Source organism: Euprymna scolopes, chromosome 29 (assembly GCF_053919585.1).
Source record: "Euprymna scolopes isolate OS-2025 chromosome 29, ASM5391958v1, whole genome shotgun sequence".
In the NCBI taxonomy this organism is placed as follows: domain Eukaryota; kingdom Metazoa; phylum Mollusca; class Cephalopoda; order Sepiida; family Sepiolidae; genus Euprymna; species Euprymna scolopes.
Window position 1 is genome coordinate 31,363,050 of NC_136510.1, and position 20,225 is coordinate 31,383,274.

The following is a 20,225-nucleotide window of genomic DNA, read 5'->3' on the forward strand; positions in this document are numbered from 1 at the left end:
TAAAAGCATACATAGCCTCAAAAGTAGAAAAACTTTTTTTTTTTCTTTTTGACTACCAATGATCTTATATTTTTATTTATACTAAAAAACATGAGGTTTTATTCATTCTAAAACTTTATTTTTGCAGAATCCAAATGATTCTGTACTTTCACCTAACACTTTAAAAAAAATATATATCATAAATACAATCCATAACTTCTATTTGAAATGGAACACAAGGAGATCATCTTTTGGAGATGAAATATCCAGGATTACACAGTACATATGTATACAGTGTAAGGTTTGAAACATTTAACTGACCCTATGAAATGTTTATTCTGTTTGACAACCCCTCAAAACATTTAGACTTATTTACATACTAGTTGTGGACGATTAATTGCACACAAGTTGTTTTAACCACAACTATGAGGATTGTGGGTGCATACCTTTCTCACCAGTATTAGTGTATAATTAAATGCAACAGATCCAATAGGATTGCATCATCATCATCATATTTGATTTAATGTCCATTTCACATGCTGGCATAAGAAATTAACTTCCCATATTTTGTCCTTTAGGCCTTGCAATGATTATGACAAAGAGAAAAGAATTGCTGTTTTCTATCCATCTAATACTTATTTTTAGCTAGTTTTTAATCTTTAAATTTTTGTTTTAAGCTTGCTACATACAGTGGTTTCATGCCTTGTGGAGTGATTTCCATTAGAAAAAAAAAAAAAGGGTAATCTATCGTATTTATCCCTCACATCTATTTTTATCACTTCCTCTCATATTTTCCCTGTCCTTTCCCTATGAACTGAATCTGCTATCTCAACTGTTCTACATCTACTAATCGAAGAATTATCACCCCCCCTTTTTTTTTCACATGGCCAAACCATCAAAGTCTCCTGTTCTGCACACATCTCCCTATACTGTCCAGTTTTAATCTTCCTCTGCGCTCATCAGAACTAAGTGATTCATATTACACATCCATTGCATCATTCTCGTTATTTCTCTCCATGCAACGCATGTCCTCAATCCTCACTGGTCAGGTTTCACTTCACTACTCAGGTATACCTTCTTTGATTTTAACTCTGTGCTTGTATCCATTAACCTAATCAAATGTACAAGAAGGTCAATTATTGTTTAAATTTTATCATTATTAATTTCTGTTATCACAGAATTCAATTCATTACTTTATGTAAAAGAAATTTTTTTTTAAACTCTTATTCACTCCAAGCAAGGCAAACTTGGAACATAAAGGTGTACTATTCATGTCTATAGAGGACTATCTGGGGAGTTAAGAAGCAAACGTTTATTTACATTACATTTAAACTTCTGCAGTCAGAGAAGCAGGAAATGGAAGGAATTTCAAAGTCTAGCAGTCCAAGAGAAGAAGCAATTAGAGTAGAAGACTTTCCAGCATCTTAGGATCTCAACAGTGAAGGGGTGGGATTTTGCTGTTGGACAGGTTAGTCGGGGGGTATATATTTTCAGCGTAAAAAAAACACTTGCACTATTTTAAAATAATTGTATGATATAGAAATTATCTTGTTTATACAAAAAAAAAAAAAGACCAATGATGAATTGCTTTTTCAGGAACATAATAATAATCGATGCTTTCAAACTATCTACAAATAAGATTGGAATATTTTAAACATTTCCAGCTAGTACTAGATCAAAATTCCAGAGAAGAAATTTTTTTTTAAACATTTAAATTTAAAGTGACCTCAGCACCAAGATGATGAAATAGGGAGAGGGTATTTTTTAATTTTTATTTTTCATTCTAATGGATAGTTGTTTCAAAACAGCACTGAAACTAGTTCAATGAGTTTTCTCTTTCTCTCAACTAGTTCAATATCGGAGAAAGAGGTTTATACGCACATTTTTTTTTTTTTTTTAAATTAATATTAACTAAACCAAATTTGATTCAAGAAAAAAAAAATTATGCTGTCCTTTAGTTTAGGAGCAAAAACGAACCTTAACATTTGACTTTTGTTTTTAAATTTAAAGATTTCAAAATTTGCTTTCTAATTGATACTTTAGAATCATTTAAAATTAATTCTACAAAAACCGCACAGTAAATACAGTGTTTCAAAAAAATGTATATAATGACCTGTTTACGAATTCCTTAGTGCGTGTTATCAAGAGAATAATGGTCATCAATTTGAATATGTGCAAGCATAATTCTTCAATTACATCTGTCTCCTGTATTCAAAGCTATTCCATTTCATTTTATATGCTCATTAAAGATTTTATCGCAATTCAGAGTGCGAGTACATTTTTCGAGACACCCTGTAGATGTCGGACATTTAAAAAATTTATTAATGACTGACTGTTTACTTTAACATGAACTTTCGAAATACGAAAGTAATTTTGAAACCTTTAAGCTGTCAATTAGAAAATAATTTCTGGCTTGAATTAAAGTTGAATGACAAAGGTCACTTATTGTTTGTTTGTACTCCTCAAGGAAAACAAACTTTCACACGTGTACCTTTTGTATCTATGAACTGCGGATCAAAATAATTGGTCCAAAAGCAAAAAGAATTGCTGTTTTCTGGGTCAAAATCTTATTAGTTAGATCTTGAAGTTTTTATTTTTTAAGCTCCTTACATAAAGTGGTTTTATGCCTTCTGTGGAGTGATTTCTAAAAAAAAAAAAAAAAAGTAACCAGTTTTTATTTATCCCTCAGATCTATTTTTATCACTTCCCGTTTTTACTTAGCAGGTCCAGTTCATAGGAGATGGCTATCTCAACTGTTCTACATCTACTAATTCAAGATACAGTCAGATTCTAGCTTATTTCTTTAATGTTCTGTAAAGCAAAACAACCAGTCATTTTTAAGTTATTTAATGTTGAATCTAGTCATTTTAGTTAATTTTTAATACTTCAAATTATTTGCTTAATATATATTTGTTTTTTTAGTTCCTTATAAATGAAAATTGAATTTTAGGCATCATGTGGATAGTTTTAGATGCATTTTTATAGCTAAGAAAGATGTTAAAGATAGACAAACCTGTGCATTGTTCTTCTTTTGGTGTTGAACAAGACAATGTTTGCTCTCTTTCTCTCTCTCTCTCTCTCTCTATATATATATATATATATATATATATATGCACATCAATTTTATGTTGTAGCATTGGTTTTTGTTTCTGCTTAATTTTGAAATCAATTTCTTGGAATGGGCAAACACTGACGCATATATATATTGAATATCTGATGTTTATTTTCTGTTGTACTTTTTTAGACTTGATCAAAGAAAACCTGTCTGGCAAGTATGAGAACACAGATTAGAGTCTGGATGAGGAATGACATCATCTGATAAAGGATTTTAAATCATAATTTAGTCAACATTTAGAAAAAGATGAAAATATAGAGGAATATACACTCTGTGAACCACCCTTCCTTCTCTTGATGTGTTTACATCTATATATATATATATATATATATATTATATAAAGTGAAAATGTGTGTATGTATGTTTGTTTTTGTGTACGTCTGCAAAAGGCTTTTTTCGTCGGCTTTCTTGCTTCTTAAAACCTTTTATATCACGTCTAAATGATAATATCTATAACTTAAGAATGGGGGTCGTGTGTGTATTTAATTTGCCCGACTTTCACGCGCTATATTTTCCAGATATTTTGATCGCGCGTGTTTCTTTCGCTTTTCAGTATAAAACAAGCAAAAACTGGCTTGCAGCCGAGTCATGTTTCAAGGTCAAACATCACACGACTTAAGTTTCTCGCACCTGTTAATTTCATTTTATAAACATTAAATTAAGATGCTTTTCATTCCTCTTCTCTCATGGCTGAGATGGTTAGGTTCCAGGATGTTTTCCACTTCGTTTCCACCTCCATGTCAAAGGTTAAGGGTTCAAGCCTACTTTCCTACTAAAACTTTTTTTCTTTTACACTTCCAAACATTCGGCCAACTTTTTTTTTTTTTAAACAGGGTTTTTTTTATCACCCCCCCCCCCAACACACACACCTACAAACACCCGGGCCATGCTGGGTATCCCCCCTCTAGTCTCAAATAAAATACCAGCTGTTTAACGACTAAGCTTAGAGTTAATCTTATTCATTTTAAACATGGTTGAATTTTTGAATTGCTGCTAATGATTTCAGCTTTTCCAGCAGTTCAACCATATCCATTACCAGCCTGGATGATCAACACAAAATCAAGGTATGAAGTCATGGATTGATAAAGGCTCCAACCCACAGTGTCCAATACAGGGTTTAACAGAAGCCTGGTGAAAAAAAAATAAAATAAACAGCCAAACTGAAATGACAAATCAGATCCCCTTCAACTTTTTGTTTTTCTCTGATTCATTCAAGAGAAAAGAGAAAATAAATAAATAAATGAATAAATAAAGGGATGAGAATTTTGAAACCAGAAAGATAATATTTATTAAATCCCTCAGCCAGCTGAGTTGGGGTCAGGGGGGTTCTTCACAAAGAAATTAAAAATAACATAAAAACAGGGAGTAAGAAGAAGAAAAAAAAAAAAGGATAAATAAAAAAAGATTGTTCACAAAATTTGGGAAAGATATATGTAAAATAATAAAAGAATTTTTCTCCAATTAAAAATGAAAAAAAAACTATGAAATAAAAATTTTAAGAGATATAAACAGGTATCGTTCAATTAAGTTTAGATTTAAATATCCATTTATTTTTTTTTTTATGCCAACAATGACAATTTGAGTTTAATCCAAGTGTGAAAAAGAAAAAAAAAAGATCATTGAAAGAAATAAAGAAACCTTAATACATTGCTGACATAATGGTTCACTATCAAGAGAGAGAGAGATAGAAGGTGCCTATGATACATTTGATAGTGACATAAGTTAATGGGCAAAACCATTATGCAATAATAATAATAGTAGTGTTGTAGAAATGTTATGTGCTGAGTGGTCAGCAATCATACTGACCCCAGACTACAGCACTACCAGCAGTAAATAGTAGTGGAAGTAAATTATATATCAATAACCGATTTCTAATAATATGCCAGAGTCCCTTGTTTTCGATATGGTCCTCTCTGAGTTGACCAAACTTGTAGCCCACAAAGCTGAAAGTCCAGTTGTCCTTTGCATTTTTATGAGAGAGAGAAAGGGAGTTCTTTTAACTTTCCCATATATATATATATATATATATATATATATATATATATATATATATATATGGGATGTCAGAAATAATCAGGCAGTCAATATTAGGAAGTGATGTAATACTCCGGTTTCCTACTTGTGGAAAAATAATCGCTCTAAATGAGGGGTTGTTTGTTTGTTTGTTTGTTTGTTTGTTTTTTTTTGGGGGGGGGGGATACAGAATTACTTCTGACTTGTAGATATATATTTTCTTTGCTCCCAATTCATCGCCCAGCCAACTTTCCATTGAAAGAAATGTCCTCCTTTTCCTAGCTAGGTTTGATTTGTACATTTGTTTAAAACTATGGACACACAACAGGGAGAGAGAATACATGAAATATTCAAAATGTCTGTTTTTAACACCAGTAAACGTTTCTTTCCACGTCCAGTTGGACTTTGCCAAACCAACTGACAAAAATGTATGCGCTTGTGTGTGTGTGTGTGCAATGAATACATGATGAGACTTTTACATGTTTGCCCATCATTAAATTTGTACATGACTTTAGTCTTGTGTTCAAACTCCTTTCCAAAGAAAAGACAAAAATATTGACTGTTTCTTTTTGTTTTTTTTTGTAATTCATGGAGGAGGAGGTGGTGATGATACTTAAAAAGAAAAAAAAAAAAAAAAAGATAAATAAATAAAACGGTTAAACTCAAACTGGTTACACCTCCGTCCCCTCTGGAACTGTCGTTCTCAAGTTAACTTGGGGGTTAGGGTTCATTTTGCTGTTGTTACTGGTGTTACTGCTACTGCTGCTGCTATTACTTCGGCTAAGAGAAGTGGTGGTGGCGGCGGCGGCAACCGGTTCTGGCAATCGTTTCGGATTGATGGGTTTTGCTGAAGAAACAGATATTGAAGAATAGCAGCGTTCGTGGGTGGCTGGGTTCGCAGGAAGAGTAGATGCTCGATGAGGGTTTAGAATGCCGGAGACAGAGTCATCACGACTCGCCGTTCCCACTGATGCCTGCAACAAGAAAACATCAAATCTGTTAAAAAAGGGATTTCTTAGTAAATATTAGTTCAACAAAAAACAAAAGCAACAACAAAAATTTCATCCATACAATTATAATCATTATCATAAAGATACATAAGATATAAAACACTGCTCAAAAGTTAAATAGAGAGAGAAAACTTGCATACAAAATTGTGTGACGACTTCTAATGTGTAATTATTTTTTTTATAGTGAATCTATAATCAAATATTTATAGATATAAAAAAAAAATCCAATAAGATAAAAATTTAATTATGAAACTAAATCTATCAGAATACATTTGTTTCTTTGTTGACAGGTCAGCCATTTTAATATTTTGTTAATAGTCTGAATAACAAGCATTAATTACTTCCGAATTTAAAAAGAATTTGTTTAATAAAAAGTTATTTAAATTGGCTTTAAAATTCTTAGCAAATCCGAGTGTGTTAAATATTTAGACCAACTGTATGAAAACATCTCTGGCAGGAGTTAACCCCCCCCCCTCCAAAAAAAACCCAAAAAACAATACAACATAACCGGATTGATTATTGAAAATAAAATAATTGTTTATTGAAAGATTAGCGTCAGAATAAAATATCCTGTCACTGAATAAATGCCCTGAGGGGTGACTACATTGATAGTGAAGTCCCACAGTAGACATTTTCTGATAGTCCTGAACGTCACAAATCTATATAATTATAAAACTCTGTGAACCTTGCTTGCATCTTCTCTTCAATGATTGGGTGATTTCATCTTTTAAAAAACGGGATAACAAGTGAATTGTGTGTGTGTGTGTGTGTGTGTGTGTGTGTGTTTGTGTGTGTGTGTGTGTGTGTTTGTATGGGCATGGCTCAGAGGCTAATGAATAAGGGTGGAGAGTTGTATGTTTTGGTTTTGATTCTAGCTACTGGCACCAAGTCATATATATATATATATATATATTTCTTTTCAGTTTTGATTTCACTACTATATAATAACTCTTATCCCTGAGTGGCTTCCGGGCCTTGATAAGTGGTGATCACTGTGCAAAAAAAAAAAAAAAATAAATAAAATAATCGACAGAGAATTATCTTTATAATAATAAATATGGAATCTGCATAAATTGTACTATCATATTTAAGCATATTTTACGACCGGGCAGCCTGCTAGTTGTTATACAAAGCACAGTTGTCTGTGTGTGCATGTTTTTATGTTGAGCTAAAACTCTAAAACTACAAGACAAACATCCACAGTTGGTATTTTCTTGATCGGTGTTGCCCCAGATGAATAACATCTAAAATGTAGAAAAAGTTATCTAATCTTTAGTAGCAAGTAGAGATATTTTAGTGTCATTTTTTTTCTTATACTGATATAACATATAAAGTTCTTCTAAACGTGCACATATTTCACCAGAATAAAAGAGCCCCCCTCCATGTTTTTGATGTACTATCTAAAGGGAAGTAACTGATTTTTTTCAAGGAGTTATTTCCCTTATGCCCACTCATTTCTCGGGTAAAAGTGTGTGCATGTATGGTTGGAGAAGAAAGGGAAACAGTGGAGGAAGGGGGATAGAAGTTTTAATAGGAACATGTTACACTTTCACCCAGGATAAAATCAGCAATCCATACTAATATAAACCCAAAATTGACATCGTCAGCTGATCGACGATTTGGCCTGAGAAAACTACTTCGTCAAATTTATGTGTGTGCCTTCTCCTTTCTCATTATCCTCCACTTGTTCACTGCCATCGACAATAAAAGTTTCTCATACATCAGTGCTTAAGCATTATTCTTTAGACACACCAGAAATATAACATATTAGGTTGGTGCAAAAATAATGTCGTTTATATATATATATATATATATATATATATATATTAGTTGAATGTCAAAAAAAAAAAAAAAAACATTTTTGCACCAACCTAATAGAAACTTTTGAAAGTTATTTATATCCAATCATTTTAGGGAGATAAAAACAGTATTACATTAACTAGTGACCCGTGGAAATTCCACAGACTGAGAAATAAATTTAATCAACAAATATGTTTCGATAAGGCTGATACTTTTCTGGATAACACAAAAAAATTTGCTTTTTGCACAGCAAAACCAATAACACACAGCAAATATGAGTTTATTAACATTTCTATGAAAATAGTGTCCATTGTATATTAAATATAAAACTGACCCAAATGAGATGAACTAATAAATACTCAGAAAGTAATATTTTGCTACATTGTTCAATACAAATAATAAACTCGCATTGTAAGAAACAATTTTTGATTTACTTTTTCAGTCAAACACTTCTTGGCAAACAAGTTTTATTTGAATGCTTCCTTTTTTTATGTAATGTTTCGCTGACTTCTTTCTTTGGTGAAGAATCGCTGAACATTGAAATTACTATAAGTTCCTTTCTTACATCATTACAACAATGATCATATATTAATATATTTGAAAACAAGGCTAAATTACAAGAAGGTCACTCTCATATTCTTATTTAGGATTGTTAAAGTGGCCTTTTTAATGCCAAATTTCATGAATTTGGCCTTTTGTATAAGCAGTTTGGCTTTCAAAAACTGCATCTGGCCTTTTTCAAAGCTTAACGTACCAAAGGAACAAGCAAAATATATTGATAATTTTAAATAACTAAATGCAACTGCTGTAATAATTAGATTTTACTTGCATAATTCTGTATTCCTCCCCATCACAAAAATAAAAATTCAAGTAAAAAGATTCCAAGACAACGTTGGGTCATTATTTTTAAGGTCTTATATCTTCTTAATTTCAACTTCATTCTCAGCTATTTCATTAAGAAATGTACTCGCGTTTCACTGTTATTAGCGTTGTCTGGACAATAATGGTCATCAATATAAACATTTGCGAACATGATTCAATTTTATTTGTTTTCTGTATCCGAAGCTATTCCATTTCACTCTATGTTCATAAATAAAGGTTTTATCAGCATTCGAAGTGTGAGCACATTTTTCATTTTTTTGAGACACCCTGTAGTTTATCTGTAGGATTCATTGTTTGAAATGTTTCTTCAAAGATTAGGATGAACAGATGAAAAATATACTTCCTTAACAAGCTTATTCGTCAAGGCTTCACAGGACCTTTAAATGTGCTAAACATTTTTTTTTTTTTTTTTTTTTTTTTTAAATATTCCAAGTGCTGATGAACCTCTGTAGCTAGGGTAAATTGAAATAATCACTCCTACTTATTGCAGTTTTCCAGCACGGCTTTTAATCTGGGCAAAAAAAATAAATCACTAGAACTTTACAATGCTGCTGCTATAAAACTATTTTACTAGCTCTGTGTGTCGTGCATCAGTTTGTATCCTTTTATTTAGAGATAACATCTTATATAAATTAAATTTAAGGTGGTTGATCAGAATTCATCCTGTATCAGGCAATAAAATTGCAGAAAAAAAAAAATAAATAAATCTCTGATGTATGTAACTGTCATATTCCAAAATCATATAAATTGATCAAATAGTTGGGAATTTTTTTAACGATTTTAAGTGATTAATGGAAAACCATAGATATTACAAGGCTGATTTTGCAAGTTTCGAATATTTTGGAATTATCTGCCTTTATTTCATGAGTATCTAATTTTGCTTACTCATAAAATTTGATTTTTTAGTTAAATGTTTAATTTGGGCATTCAGTTGGTTATTTTTTATTTCTAATTATTCATTTGTCTTTAGGAAAATAATTCATTATGAAAAGAAAGAGATCCAAGAAAGAGTATCAACCAAGGAACTCAAAATATGCTAAATCAAAATAGATTTTATAAAACACATTTATGAGCCTATTTTCTTGCACATTTCGCCATTCTTGTTATAAAATAAAGATATTTTAAAATTTTTATGTAGTTTTAAGATTTCCCCAGAAATTACAGAACTCAAGATGTTCTTATTGTAATGTATAATGTGTGTGTGTTTTTTTTCTTTTTTCTTTTTTTTTTTTTTTTTTTTTTTTTTTGTTTCTATGAAGCTATGGTGTTTATAAGATAATGCTTAATAGCAAGTAGAGATATTTTAGTATAATTTTTTTTTCTTATACTGATATAACGAAGTTATCTTGTTGGATTTTAGAATTTAGACACATATAGTACCGATATTTGATTCTGTCTAACCATTTTTATTCTGGTTAAGAAGATTGTTATGATGGAGACGATTTAAAATAATGAATCAAATAATGTAATGCATAACTTATAAAATACGACTTGACTCCCTTACATTATTTGTGATATTATTGAGCATTTTTCCATCTTTTCTCTTCCTAACATTTTGTGATAACTTTGTGTTTCTTGCCTATACATAACTTATAAGTTTTATTTCACTTTTAATCTAAATTAAAGCATGTGTAACTAATGAATCCTGGGCAATGTCGGATAGGTACAACTAGTACATATACACACATTTTTTTTTCTATGTTTTTTAAGGGAAGCATCTGATAAATATGTGACTAAAAATGCAGCAAAGACATATTTTTGTAGACTTTTTAGTTACAATATAAAACAATATTGTAACGGTTACCTTTTGAAAAGTAATAAATGACCAACTGAAAAAACTTTGATATTTGGAATTTTGAGAACTATTATATTAAACACACAATTTGCATGCGTGACATGAAACCTTCCAAAGTCGATGATGGTACAATTACATCAAACTCACAACAATCTTGAAAATTAACTCAGAGTACAAGTAAATGTTACAGTATTTGAGCAGCATTTCGTTTAAATGAAATTTAAAAAAAAAAAAAAAAAAAAAAAAAAAATTTTTGAATATGCATATAATTCCTTGAAATATTTTTTTTTTTTTAAATTCACATGTCATGAGGGAGAGGGGGGGGAATCTGTTCTATTTTGCCCAGAAAGCATTTCTCTATTAATCTATAAAATATTTGAAAAAAGAATAAAATCGAAAATTAATTTAATTTCCCCTCTTGAATATTGGAGTAATCATGTGAAAAATTGAAATAATGTCATCAGTATTTAAAAAAAAAAAAAAAAGTTTTATGAAAAAGTGATTTTCCAGCAGACAAGATTGTACAAAAATTTGCACATAATGCAACAATACAATTTTGACACACACACACAAAAAAAAATACTGTTTTTTTGGGGTTTTTTGGGTTTTTTTTTTTTGTTAAATCAGCATAAAAAATTAACCACAACATTCTTTTTTATGTTTCTGAATTTTCAAAATGAGGATTGATTATATGTATTATTTGAATTCTCCAGACTACTAATTTCATGTTTCGATTGCTGTAACCTCAGACTTTCTTCAAGTGTATTATGTCAAACTCAGGAATCTGCATGGAATTTCAAACAGAACCCTTTCCGTCTTGTTCCGTCAGCCATGACTGGGCAGAAGTTCTAAGTAATTCGCAATTGTATTCATAGTATCACCCATACTGAGGACTGAACCATAAAACTCCTAGAAGAGTGCCACTTACAACTGAACTTTAACAAGTACTTTATCCTTTATTTGCAGACTTGTGACATAATGGATAAATTCTATGCGGATTTCTGAGTTCGACAAGATAGACATAAAGGTTATGAAACATTGAGAATAGTAGTCTGAAGAATACAAATAATAGAAAGTATAAGTAATAATGTGATTACTCCACTTTTGCTTATAATCGGCAGTTTAAAGACTTCAAAATAGCTTTCAATTTTATTATCACTATGAAGAAATCACAAACACTGTCATTTAATAGTATACAATCGACAATTATGAAATATTTGAATTAGGTGATATGAGAAATAATTAGAGGACTTGTGATTGACAGGTGTATCTCCCTTGATTTTTTTTTTTTTTTTTTTTTTTTTTTTAATTTTCACCCCAAACAAGGCACATTGCCACTTTGGTGTAAGGGGCTACTATCAGGGGTAACAGCTACTGGGGTAGTATGTGGGGATTTGGGCAGCAAGATGTCTGTTCATGTTACACTTGAACTTCTGCAAGTTAGGGAAGCAGGGACCTGGAATAGAATTCCAAAGTTTAGCGGTTCTGAAGAAGAAACTACTGGAGTAGAAAGATCTTTTACATCTAGGGATCTCTACTGTGTGGGAGTGAGATTTAGCTGCCTGTCGGGTTTGTCGAGGGTGTTTACATCGTGGGGGGGCACAAGTGCTTGCAGTTCGTCAGAGCATTCTCCATTAAAATACTTGTAGGATAGACAGAGGGATGCAACATTTCGTCGATGGGACAGAGGCTGAAGCTTAGATGCCAGTTCAGTGCCTATCAGATTGGTGATTCTCTTTTGAACCTTGTCTAGGAGTGAGAGACTAGTAGCAGATGCACCAGCCCATATATTACAGCAATACTCCATACATGGCCGAATGGTGGCCTTATAGAGGTACAGGATACTTTTGGGTGTTAGTAATTTTCTAGCATGGTAGAGAGAGCCTACCTTCTTTGCAGCGGCCCTGGCAATGCTTTCAATGTTTTCCTGTGAACGTTAGGCCAAGGAGTTTGAAAGATGTACTCTCAGAAAGTGTCATTGGCCACCATTGCTATTGGTGGTAGAGAAGGTTTCTTGTAATTATTGAAAGAAACTAGTTTATTCTTGGCAGCATTGAACGTGACCATCCATGTTTGTCCCCATTCCACTACAGATTGGAGGTCATCCTCTAGTGTTTTTGTCATTTCTTTAGATATGTTTTCATTTGTTTTCCTGTCGTGCCTGTTATAGAGTATGGTGTCATCAGCATATATACCCATCTCAGAGGCAATTTTGTCGGGGAGGTAATTTATGAATATTAGGAACAACAGAGGTCCAAGGATAGACCCTTGAGGCACTCCCGCATTTATATCATATTGTTTAGATGTACGACCGTCAAGGACAACCTGGATTTTTCTCTTATCTAAGAAGGATTTAATTATGTTTAGTATTCTACCAGTGATACCGTATGATCTAATTTTCCTGAGGAGACCCTCATGCCATACCCTGTCAAAAGCCTTAGATATATGTAAAGCTACTGTGACATTAGTAAGAAACAGAGAAACTACTTAACGGATTAAATATAAAAATCAATTAATTTGAATGAAAATTACATTTATATAAAAAATAAAATAAAAAAAACATATCGTAGCAAATAGAATAAAAATGCTAATGGTTAGCAATAATCAAGGATGACCTGAAGGCTCCCTTTTCATTAACGACTACAAGGTGTAGGAGAGGGTGCCACTCCATTCTCAGGATTACTCCACTTACCCTTGCTCCTCCCCTTATAATACTGAGTGTTTAGCAAGGGGAGCATCAAAAACCATTTTTTTTTTATTTTTAAGTCTTGTGTGTTACTTGACTGAGGATTGAACACAAGTCTCCCAGTTCATTAGCAAGCACACGTAACAGATTTTTATATATATAAGTTTTGGTAAGAAAGCTATACCTATCAACACTAGAGGAGGATTTCTCACTTTACTTTATCTGTAAGATAATGGGAAAACAAAATGGCTGACAATGTTTATGATTATAGACTTGCATACAAAAGTTATTTTAAAGCCTTTAACTTGATGGACAGTAATTTCTGGCCAGAATACAAGTTTATATTCCAAAGTCAAGTATCATGGTTCATCTGTGCTCCAAAAGAAATGAAAGATAGTTTTTTTTTTTTTTTACTGTAATTATTGCACCAATGAACACAAAAATGTTAAAAGTGTACAATCAGATTTTTCTAATCTCAGTCATTATTTTACTCCAGATTTATCAAGATGAGTAGAATAAGAATTCAAGCAAGGAATTATATGCATTCAACCATACATTACATCTTAAAATTTCTTAAGGATTGAAAATTATAAATATACGATGTTTTGTACACAGACAAGGTTGATAAACGTTTAATAAAAAGCAACTGTGACAAAAAAAAAAAAAAAAACAGATATAAAAAAATTTTTTCAAACATAAATTTAAGTAATTCATCTTCCAAAAAAGTGACAAAATAAAAAACATGACTATTCATTAATATATATATATATATATATATATATATATATATATATATCTTTTATAAGACAAACAGTTCTCTGTGAAGGGATATGGAACATGCCAGTGCTGCTAAGTGACAATCCTTGCAAATAAAAGGGTCTACACACATTGATAAAAAAAAGAAGGGTGCTTGTGTAGATAGATGATCTTTAAATCAAAGCCTTTCAGATGAAAACATTATTACATTACTTATGTGTCAAGTCGAAATTAGTATAAACTCCAAAAATTCCAAAAAATGATCCAGCAAGAAAATAGTTACAAGTAAAAATAGAATTCACCAAATTACTGAATTTTATCGTATATTTTAATGTGGAACAATTGTGCAACCAATTCAGTAAGGTAAACTGACTTATCTTCCTTGACTTGAGGATCCACTATTTTTAACCACAGAATCTCAGAACGTAATTGTGGGTGATTTTTTTTTTTTTTTTTTGGTAAAAATACATCTAGTATATCTTCTACTGGATCATGATTTGTAATTTTTAGGATTTATCCTAATTTCAACAGAACACGTAAGTATGCCATGTTTTCACTTGAACTACATTGGTTTAAAAGATTACTAATATATACAAGCACAAAAAAAAAAAAAAAAAAATGGGGAGGGCGGCACACAATTGAATATCGAACTGCAATGAAGACATGCAATAAATGCTGAGCAGCAGTATTTATTTATTATCATGCCTATTACAATAGACAGAAACTGTCTTCTTTTCTTCATTTGTTTCATCCAATGCAGACTTAAAATCCTGTACCAACTGCATTGTTCACAAAATAACTGGTTGTTAATTTCGGTTTCTATTTTTGCACAGAGATTTTTTTTTTTTTATTATCAATTAATGTTATTTATTTTGTGATGAAATGAAAACAACCATAAATCATTTAATAAAACGTTTTCTTTTTAATTTCTTTCATAACAATTTGAAAAGTAAAAATGTTTTTTTTTCCAGTTAAGTTAGTGTACACACAAAAGAGGAAGATGCGAGAAATATTGCATAGATGTGTACGTCAGCTAGTATATCATGTATTAGCAAGTGTCTATAGTTTTAGTTTAATTTTTTTCCTAAATTTTAGATTATAGTCATCCCGGGCAACACTGATAAATAAAATGCCAACTTCAGTATCTTTATAAAAATACTTATTCCAACAAGTAAGATCGTTACAATGAAGACAATTTTAATAGCCTAAAATTCTCAAAATATAAGGAAAAATAACTCCTACTTCAAAGGTAAGAGTTTTTTTTCTCTCTTGCATAAACAATTTTTTTTTTCAAACATTTCTTTATATGAAAAAAATTATGAAACCACTTTGTGTTTCTTATTTAAATGTGACTTAACCATTATTATTGTTAAAACTTACATTTTTTAAAATTAAAATGACATTAATGAATCGTGAGCAATACCGAGTAGGCAGATGCAGCTAGTTACTAATATTTATAAAAAAAAAAAATTTCTTGCACAACAAGTTTATAGCTAAGCAAAAACTATAATTACCAACCTCACTTTCTCCTAAAGGTCCAGTGGCAATGACCAATCCACAATGACAGAGCTAGTGTTATTTCAGTTTTCCTACTATTCCTATACTAGTTATCTGACTGAGGCCTGAGAGTTTAGTTTATTCTACTATGTGACCCTTATATGGAGAATCTTCATAGATTCTAGAAAGACAAGAAGGAGTCGTTATAGTTATTTGAAAGCAAAAATGTTTATATTTACACATTAATCATAACAGCTTCTAAATTGATAACAACCCATTGCCAACAAAGTCGAGGCCATTTTTTAAAATAACTTTTCCCTTGTTGACTGTGGTATATGTTGTCAGTCCTGTGCAGTTCTAGGAGATCCACTGTTCCAGACTTTGCCTTTTTTTTCTTTGAGAAGGAGTTAGTTTATTGCTAATCACCTGAGGCACCTATCATGGAATATACTTAAATAGTATGTGACTAAAATCTCTGCCCACCAATGTTTTAACCTGGCAATGCCAAGTATATATAGCTAGTACATATATAATTATTACTTTAATACCTACAGACACTAGGGTTTCATTCTTTTGGGAATCATTAGTGCAGGGATTTACGATTACAGCTAGTCGGGAGATTTAAACCTGGCCACGAATCCATCTCTGACTCCATTAGCAATGAACAAACCGCACGACCAATGTTAACCACAATAAATACAGTTGAAATTAACATTTACATGAAGCATAAATGTCAAGACAGTCGAGAGTGATTTTATGGTTGTAACATCATGATCTACACATGTTATGTACATTTGAAGATTTGAGGAACTCCAGAGAAACATTATGAAAATAACTACCAAGATGAGAATAATAATTTGATTAAGCTGAATTAAAAATTAGGATTTAATAAAATATACATTCAAGTCGAGCTAGATTAATCTGAAATCTAGCATCAAAGTGCAGATTTTCCTAAAATAAAAATCAGTTATGAATACTTATATAAAAAAACAAACAATTCTGTTTTTTTCTTAAACTATTTTACAGCTTATACGAAAACAAAGTTTGCAATGGATATATCTATACTCGTAGCTAAATTGAATATTGAAATACTCATACCTTTGGTTGTATGGGACGAAACTACATGAAAATTTGCAGGCTTTTTGAAGATTATAATATTCTATGGTTAAAATTTTATGACAATTGGTAAAAAAACAAAAAAAAAACCCTATATTTTCAAACCAATAAAATATGCCCAAATTTGCTTATATTTGTATATATAGTGTCCTGGCAGGCTAGTGTTAGTTTTGCTGCTTTAGAATGAATTTTGCTTAGTTGTTTCCTCTGTGGCCTTGCTAGGCCACTAATATTATTGATGAGACGATTCCAATACCCCCCCCCTTCCAATTCTTTATAAATCTCTAAATCTTCGACTATAAAGTTGTTATTTTGTCTCGATTACGGTAAAAACACAAGTTAAATGTGTATATATTATCTCAAATGTAAAACCACGCTTGTGGGAAGAGGTGATTTATAGATTTTAGTTTTATTGATAGTTTAAGATTATAAATATTTATTTTTCGTCACTACCAGCAGTGGACGATTTTGTTTTAAACGAAATAAAATTAAAAAAAAAAATAAATTAAAGGAATCGTTTTTATATCTGAAAATAGGTAGAAAATTTTCCGATACACCCAAAAGTTATGATTTTTTGATTACTGATAATCGTCCCAACACTAATATATATATATATATATATATATATAAATTATTTATGGACATATCACTACATATCTAGAACATTTGTATTGATAAGTTTGATTTCCTCAGGCCAAAAAATAACGATCTGTTCTGTTTCGATATTAAAAAAATTGAAGCAAAACTTCTATTCCTAAAACGGCCGCATGACTAAATCCAAAATATTGATTTGGAAACATTGCTTACGAGTAAATTTTCTTATATTCAAATTTTGGATGTTGACCAATCAGATTAATTTACATGAAATTTTTACCAGTTTATGCCGCTAGATTTACATGGGTTAGCTATAACTGGTTGAAATAATGACGTGTGGTAGAGAGAGAGAGAGGGAAATATATTTGTCTATTACATGTTGTGAGGGGTGGAAAAGAAACGTATTTCTCTTGGGTGAAAATATTGCGATCCATTTATAGTATCTTTATTGATCTTTAGCTAAGCTCAGATGATATTGGAAGACTAAGGATTTGATGTCCAATCCGTCTGGTGTCAGAGAGAGAAAGATCAATTTATTTTCAAAATATCCAGTTAGAATGTTGTTGTTATCTTTTTTACCGTATGCAGAGAAGTGTAACAGCCATGGGTTTTTTTTTGCATGTTTTAATAAAAATTTCTACTGAAACTGAAATCTAACTTCAAATTTTTCCTCTACCACATGACGAAACCAACCAATCAAATATCTCATTTTTATACAGAGCTCTGATTAACTCCCCAATCACACATTGGATGTGACAAATCCTATCTACACTTTAAATGTATATTTAAAATCTAAGTCTTGGCCACATTTTGACATTGAATATCTCTAGAACTATTAAGGATAAGGCTCTGAAAAAAAAAATCAATAGCCTTCAAAAAACTTAATGCATTTCGATTCAAAATGCCACCACTTTCATCTTACTACCATTCATAGTCAAGCAGATATGAGGACTCGAAATGTGTTCAAGATTTTTAGAACATGCTGTATTAACATTTTCTCATTGGCAAATAATTGCTAAAATAGGATTTGAAATCCATTTGTGTTCTAGTCAAGATCATCTCTTTTTAACTTCCTGTTTCTGCTATCCATTTGGACTGGTTGGATAATTAATTAGACATGGTCAAACAGGCAAGAAAGCCAAAAGGGAGAGGAAGTTTTCACCTTATTTGAGATGAAGATACTCATTAATTAGAAGGGACCATATCTTGCTTGTCACAGTCGTTTCGTCTGCAAAGCAGTCAAAGAGTCAAAAAAGAACATACAATCTGGACTTATAACGACGATTTTTAGCAAATAATATTTTTTTTTTATGAAACAAAGTTTTAGGTTTAAAATGGTTTCCAACCTTGCAATGCTACTACTTCTTCAGGAAACAAACTTATAACATTACTGAAAGTCTTATATGAGCTTTAACAAACCTGTAGAATTGACAGAGGAAACAGTAAACACTGTCACTCAGTTTTCTTCCATAATTACTAAGAGTGTGCAGTATATATTTTTTTATTAGCAATTACATGGATTCCTGTCCAGAATTTTCCCTACATTAAAAAACAAAAATAAAGGAAAATCTATGATATACGAGGAGCGTGCAATAAGTAATGCCCCTGACCCACTTCCCATAGCAGTAGAGCAGTAAACTTGGCACAGTTATTAGTCTTTCTCTACATAGGAACCACCCAGAGTTATGCATTTCTCCCATTGTTTGATGTAGCTCTGGAGACCATTTTTACACCCCAGGTTGGTCCTCCAACCACGACATGACTTCAGAAATCAAGGCTGCATCATCTGGGAGACGCTTTCCTTTCAAAAACAACTTCATGGCTGGAAAGAGGTGAAAGTCAGAGGGTGCAAGGTCAGGAGAGTAGAGAGGATGGGGGAGGATTTCATAATCACACGCCTGTGCTTCTGATCTGGCAACATGCGAGTTGTGGACCGGAGTGTTGTCCTGCAGGAGGAGGGTACCTTTGCTGATCTTGACAGCTTCCCTTAATTTCCCCAAAAGTGAAACATAATAGGCTCCTGTAATTGTGGTACCCTTTGCCAGGAAATCTGTCATCACTACTCCGTCCTGGTCCCAGAAGACTGTGAGCATGACTTTGCCAGCGGAGGGCTGCACCCTTGCCTTCTTTGGAGGTGATGAGTCCAAGTGCTTCCACTGCATTGACTGGGCTTTGGTCTCTGGATCATAGTGATGGACCCAGGTTTCATCCTGTGTAATCAGTCTTTTGAAAAACTTTGACTCATCTTCTTGACACATCTCCAAATTCATCCTTGAGCATTCGGCGCGTTTTCGCTTCTGAAATGGTGTGAGCAACTTGGGAATCAATCTGGCAGACACCTTATGCATATGGTCATGAATGATAGTTTCCACAGACCCTGTACTAATCTTGACATCTTGAATTATTTGGCGAATAGTAATGCACCAATCTTCCAAAATGACAGCCTCAACTTGACAGACAGATGCCTCATCAATGGCAGAAGGGCGGCGACCAGGTCTGGGAGCTGTTTCCACAGACTTCCGGCCATGTTTGAATTCACGATGCCAGCATTTTACAAGGTCATATGATGGGGCATTATCACCATAAGTTTCTTTCATTTCATCAAAAGTCTCCCATAGTGTGTGTCCTTTCAAATACAAAGCTTGCCATTCAACAAGGCTCCATTTCACACCTGACTCAGTTCAAACACATGTAAAACAGAAACCACAATTAGTTCAGAGCTGTACTTTGTCACATAACCCATAGAGATATAAATCATTGCACATGCAAAATTTCAGCTAGATCAGACAACTGGAAGTGGATCAGGGGCATTACTTATTGCACGGCCCTCGTACGTACCTGTAACAAAACAAAATATCATATTCCAAAAATTATGTAAATTGGTGAAGTAGTTTTATTTTTAAATAAGAAATTGAATGGAAATTTGTATGCATTGCAACATAAATGAAGTATTGTTGAGTTATCTCCCTTTGTTTTTTTGAG

The 20,225-nt window shown here is 32.1% G+C and overlaps 1 protein-coding gene across 27 annotated transcripts in view; it reads right to left on the reverse strand.

The window, feature by feature from the left end:
- Positions 1-4,351: 4,351 nt before the first annotated feature.
- LOC145252572 (IQ motif and SEC7 domain-containing protein 1-like) overlaps positions 4,352-20,225 on the reverse strand; it is a 737,205-nt gene continuing 721,331 nt past the window's right edge. For 19 of the 27 annotated variants that reach the window (XM_080112202.1, XM_080112199.1, XM_080112200.1 and 16 more), the window contains one exon: positions 4,352-6,081. In XM_080112202.1, the coding sequence (XP_079968328.1) occupies positions 5,779-6,081 (303 nt within the window). In that variant the 3' untranslated portion in view covers positions 4,352-5,778. The remainder of the gene's footprint in view (positions 6,082-20,225) is intronic. The other 8 variants (XR_013863619.1, XM_080112213.1, XM_080112212.1 and 5 more) reach the window with 3 other exon arrangements.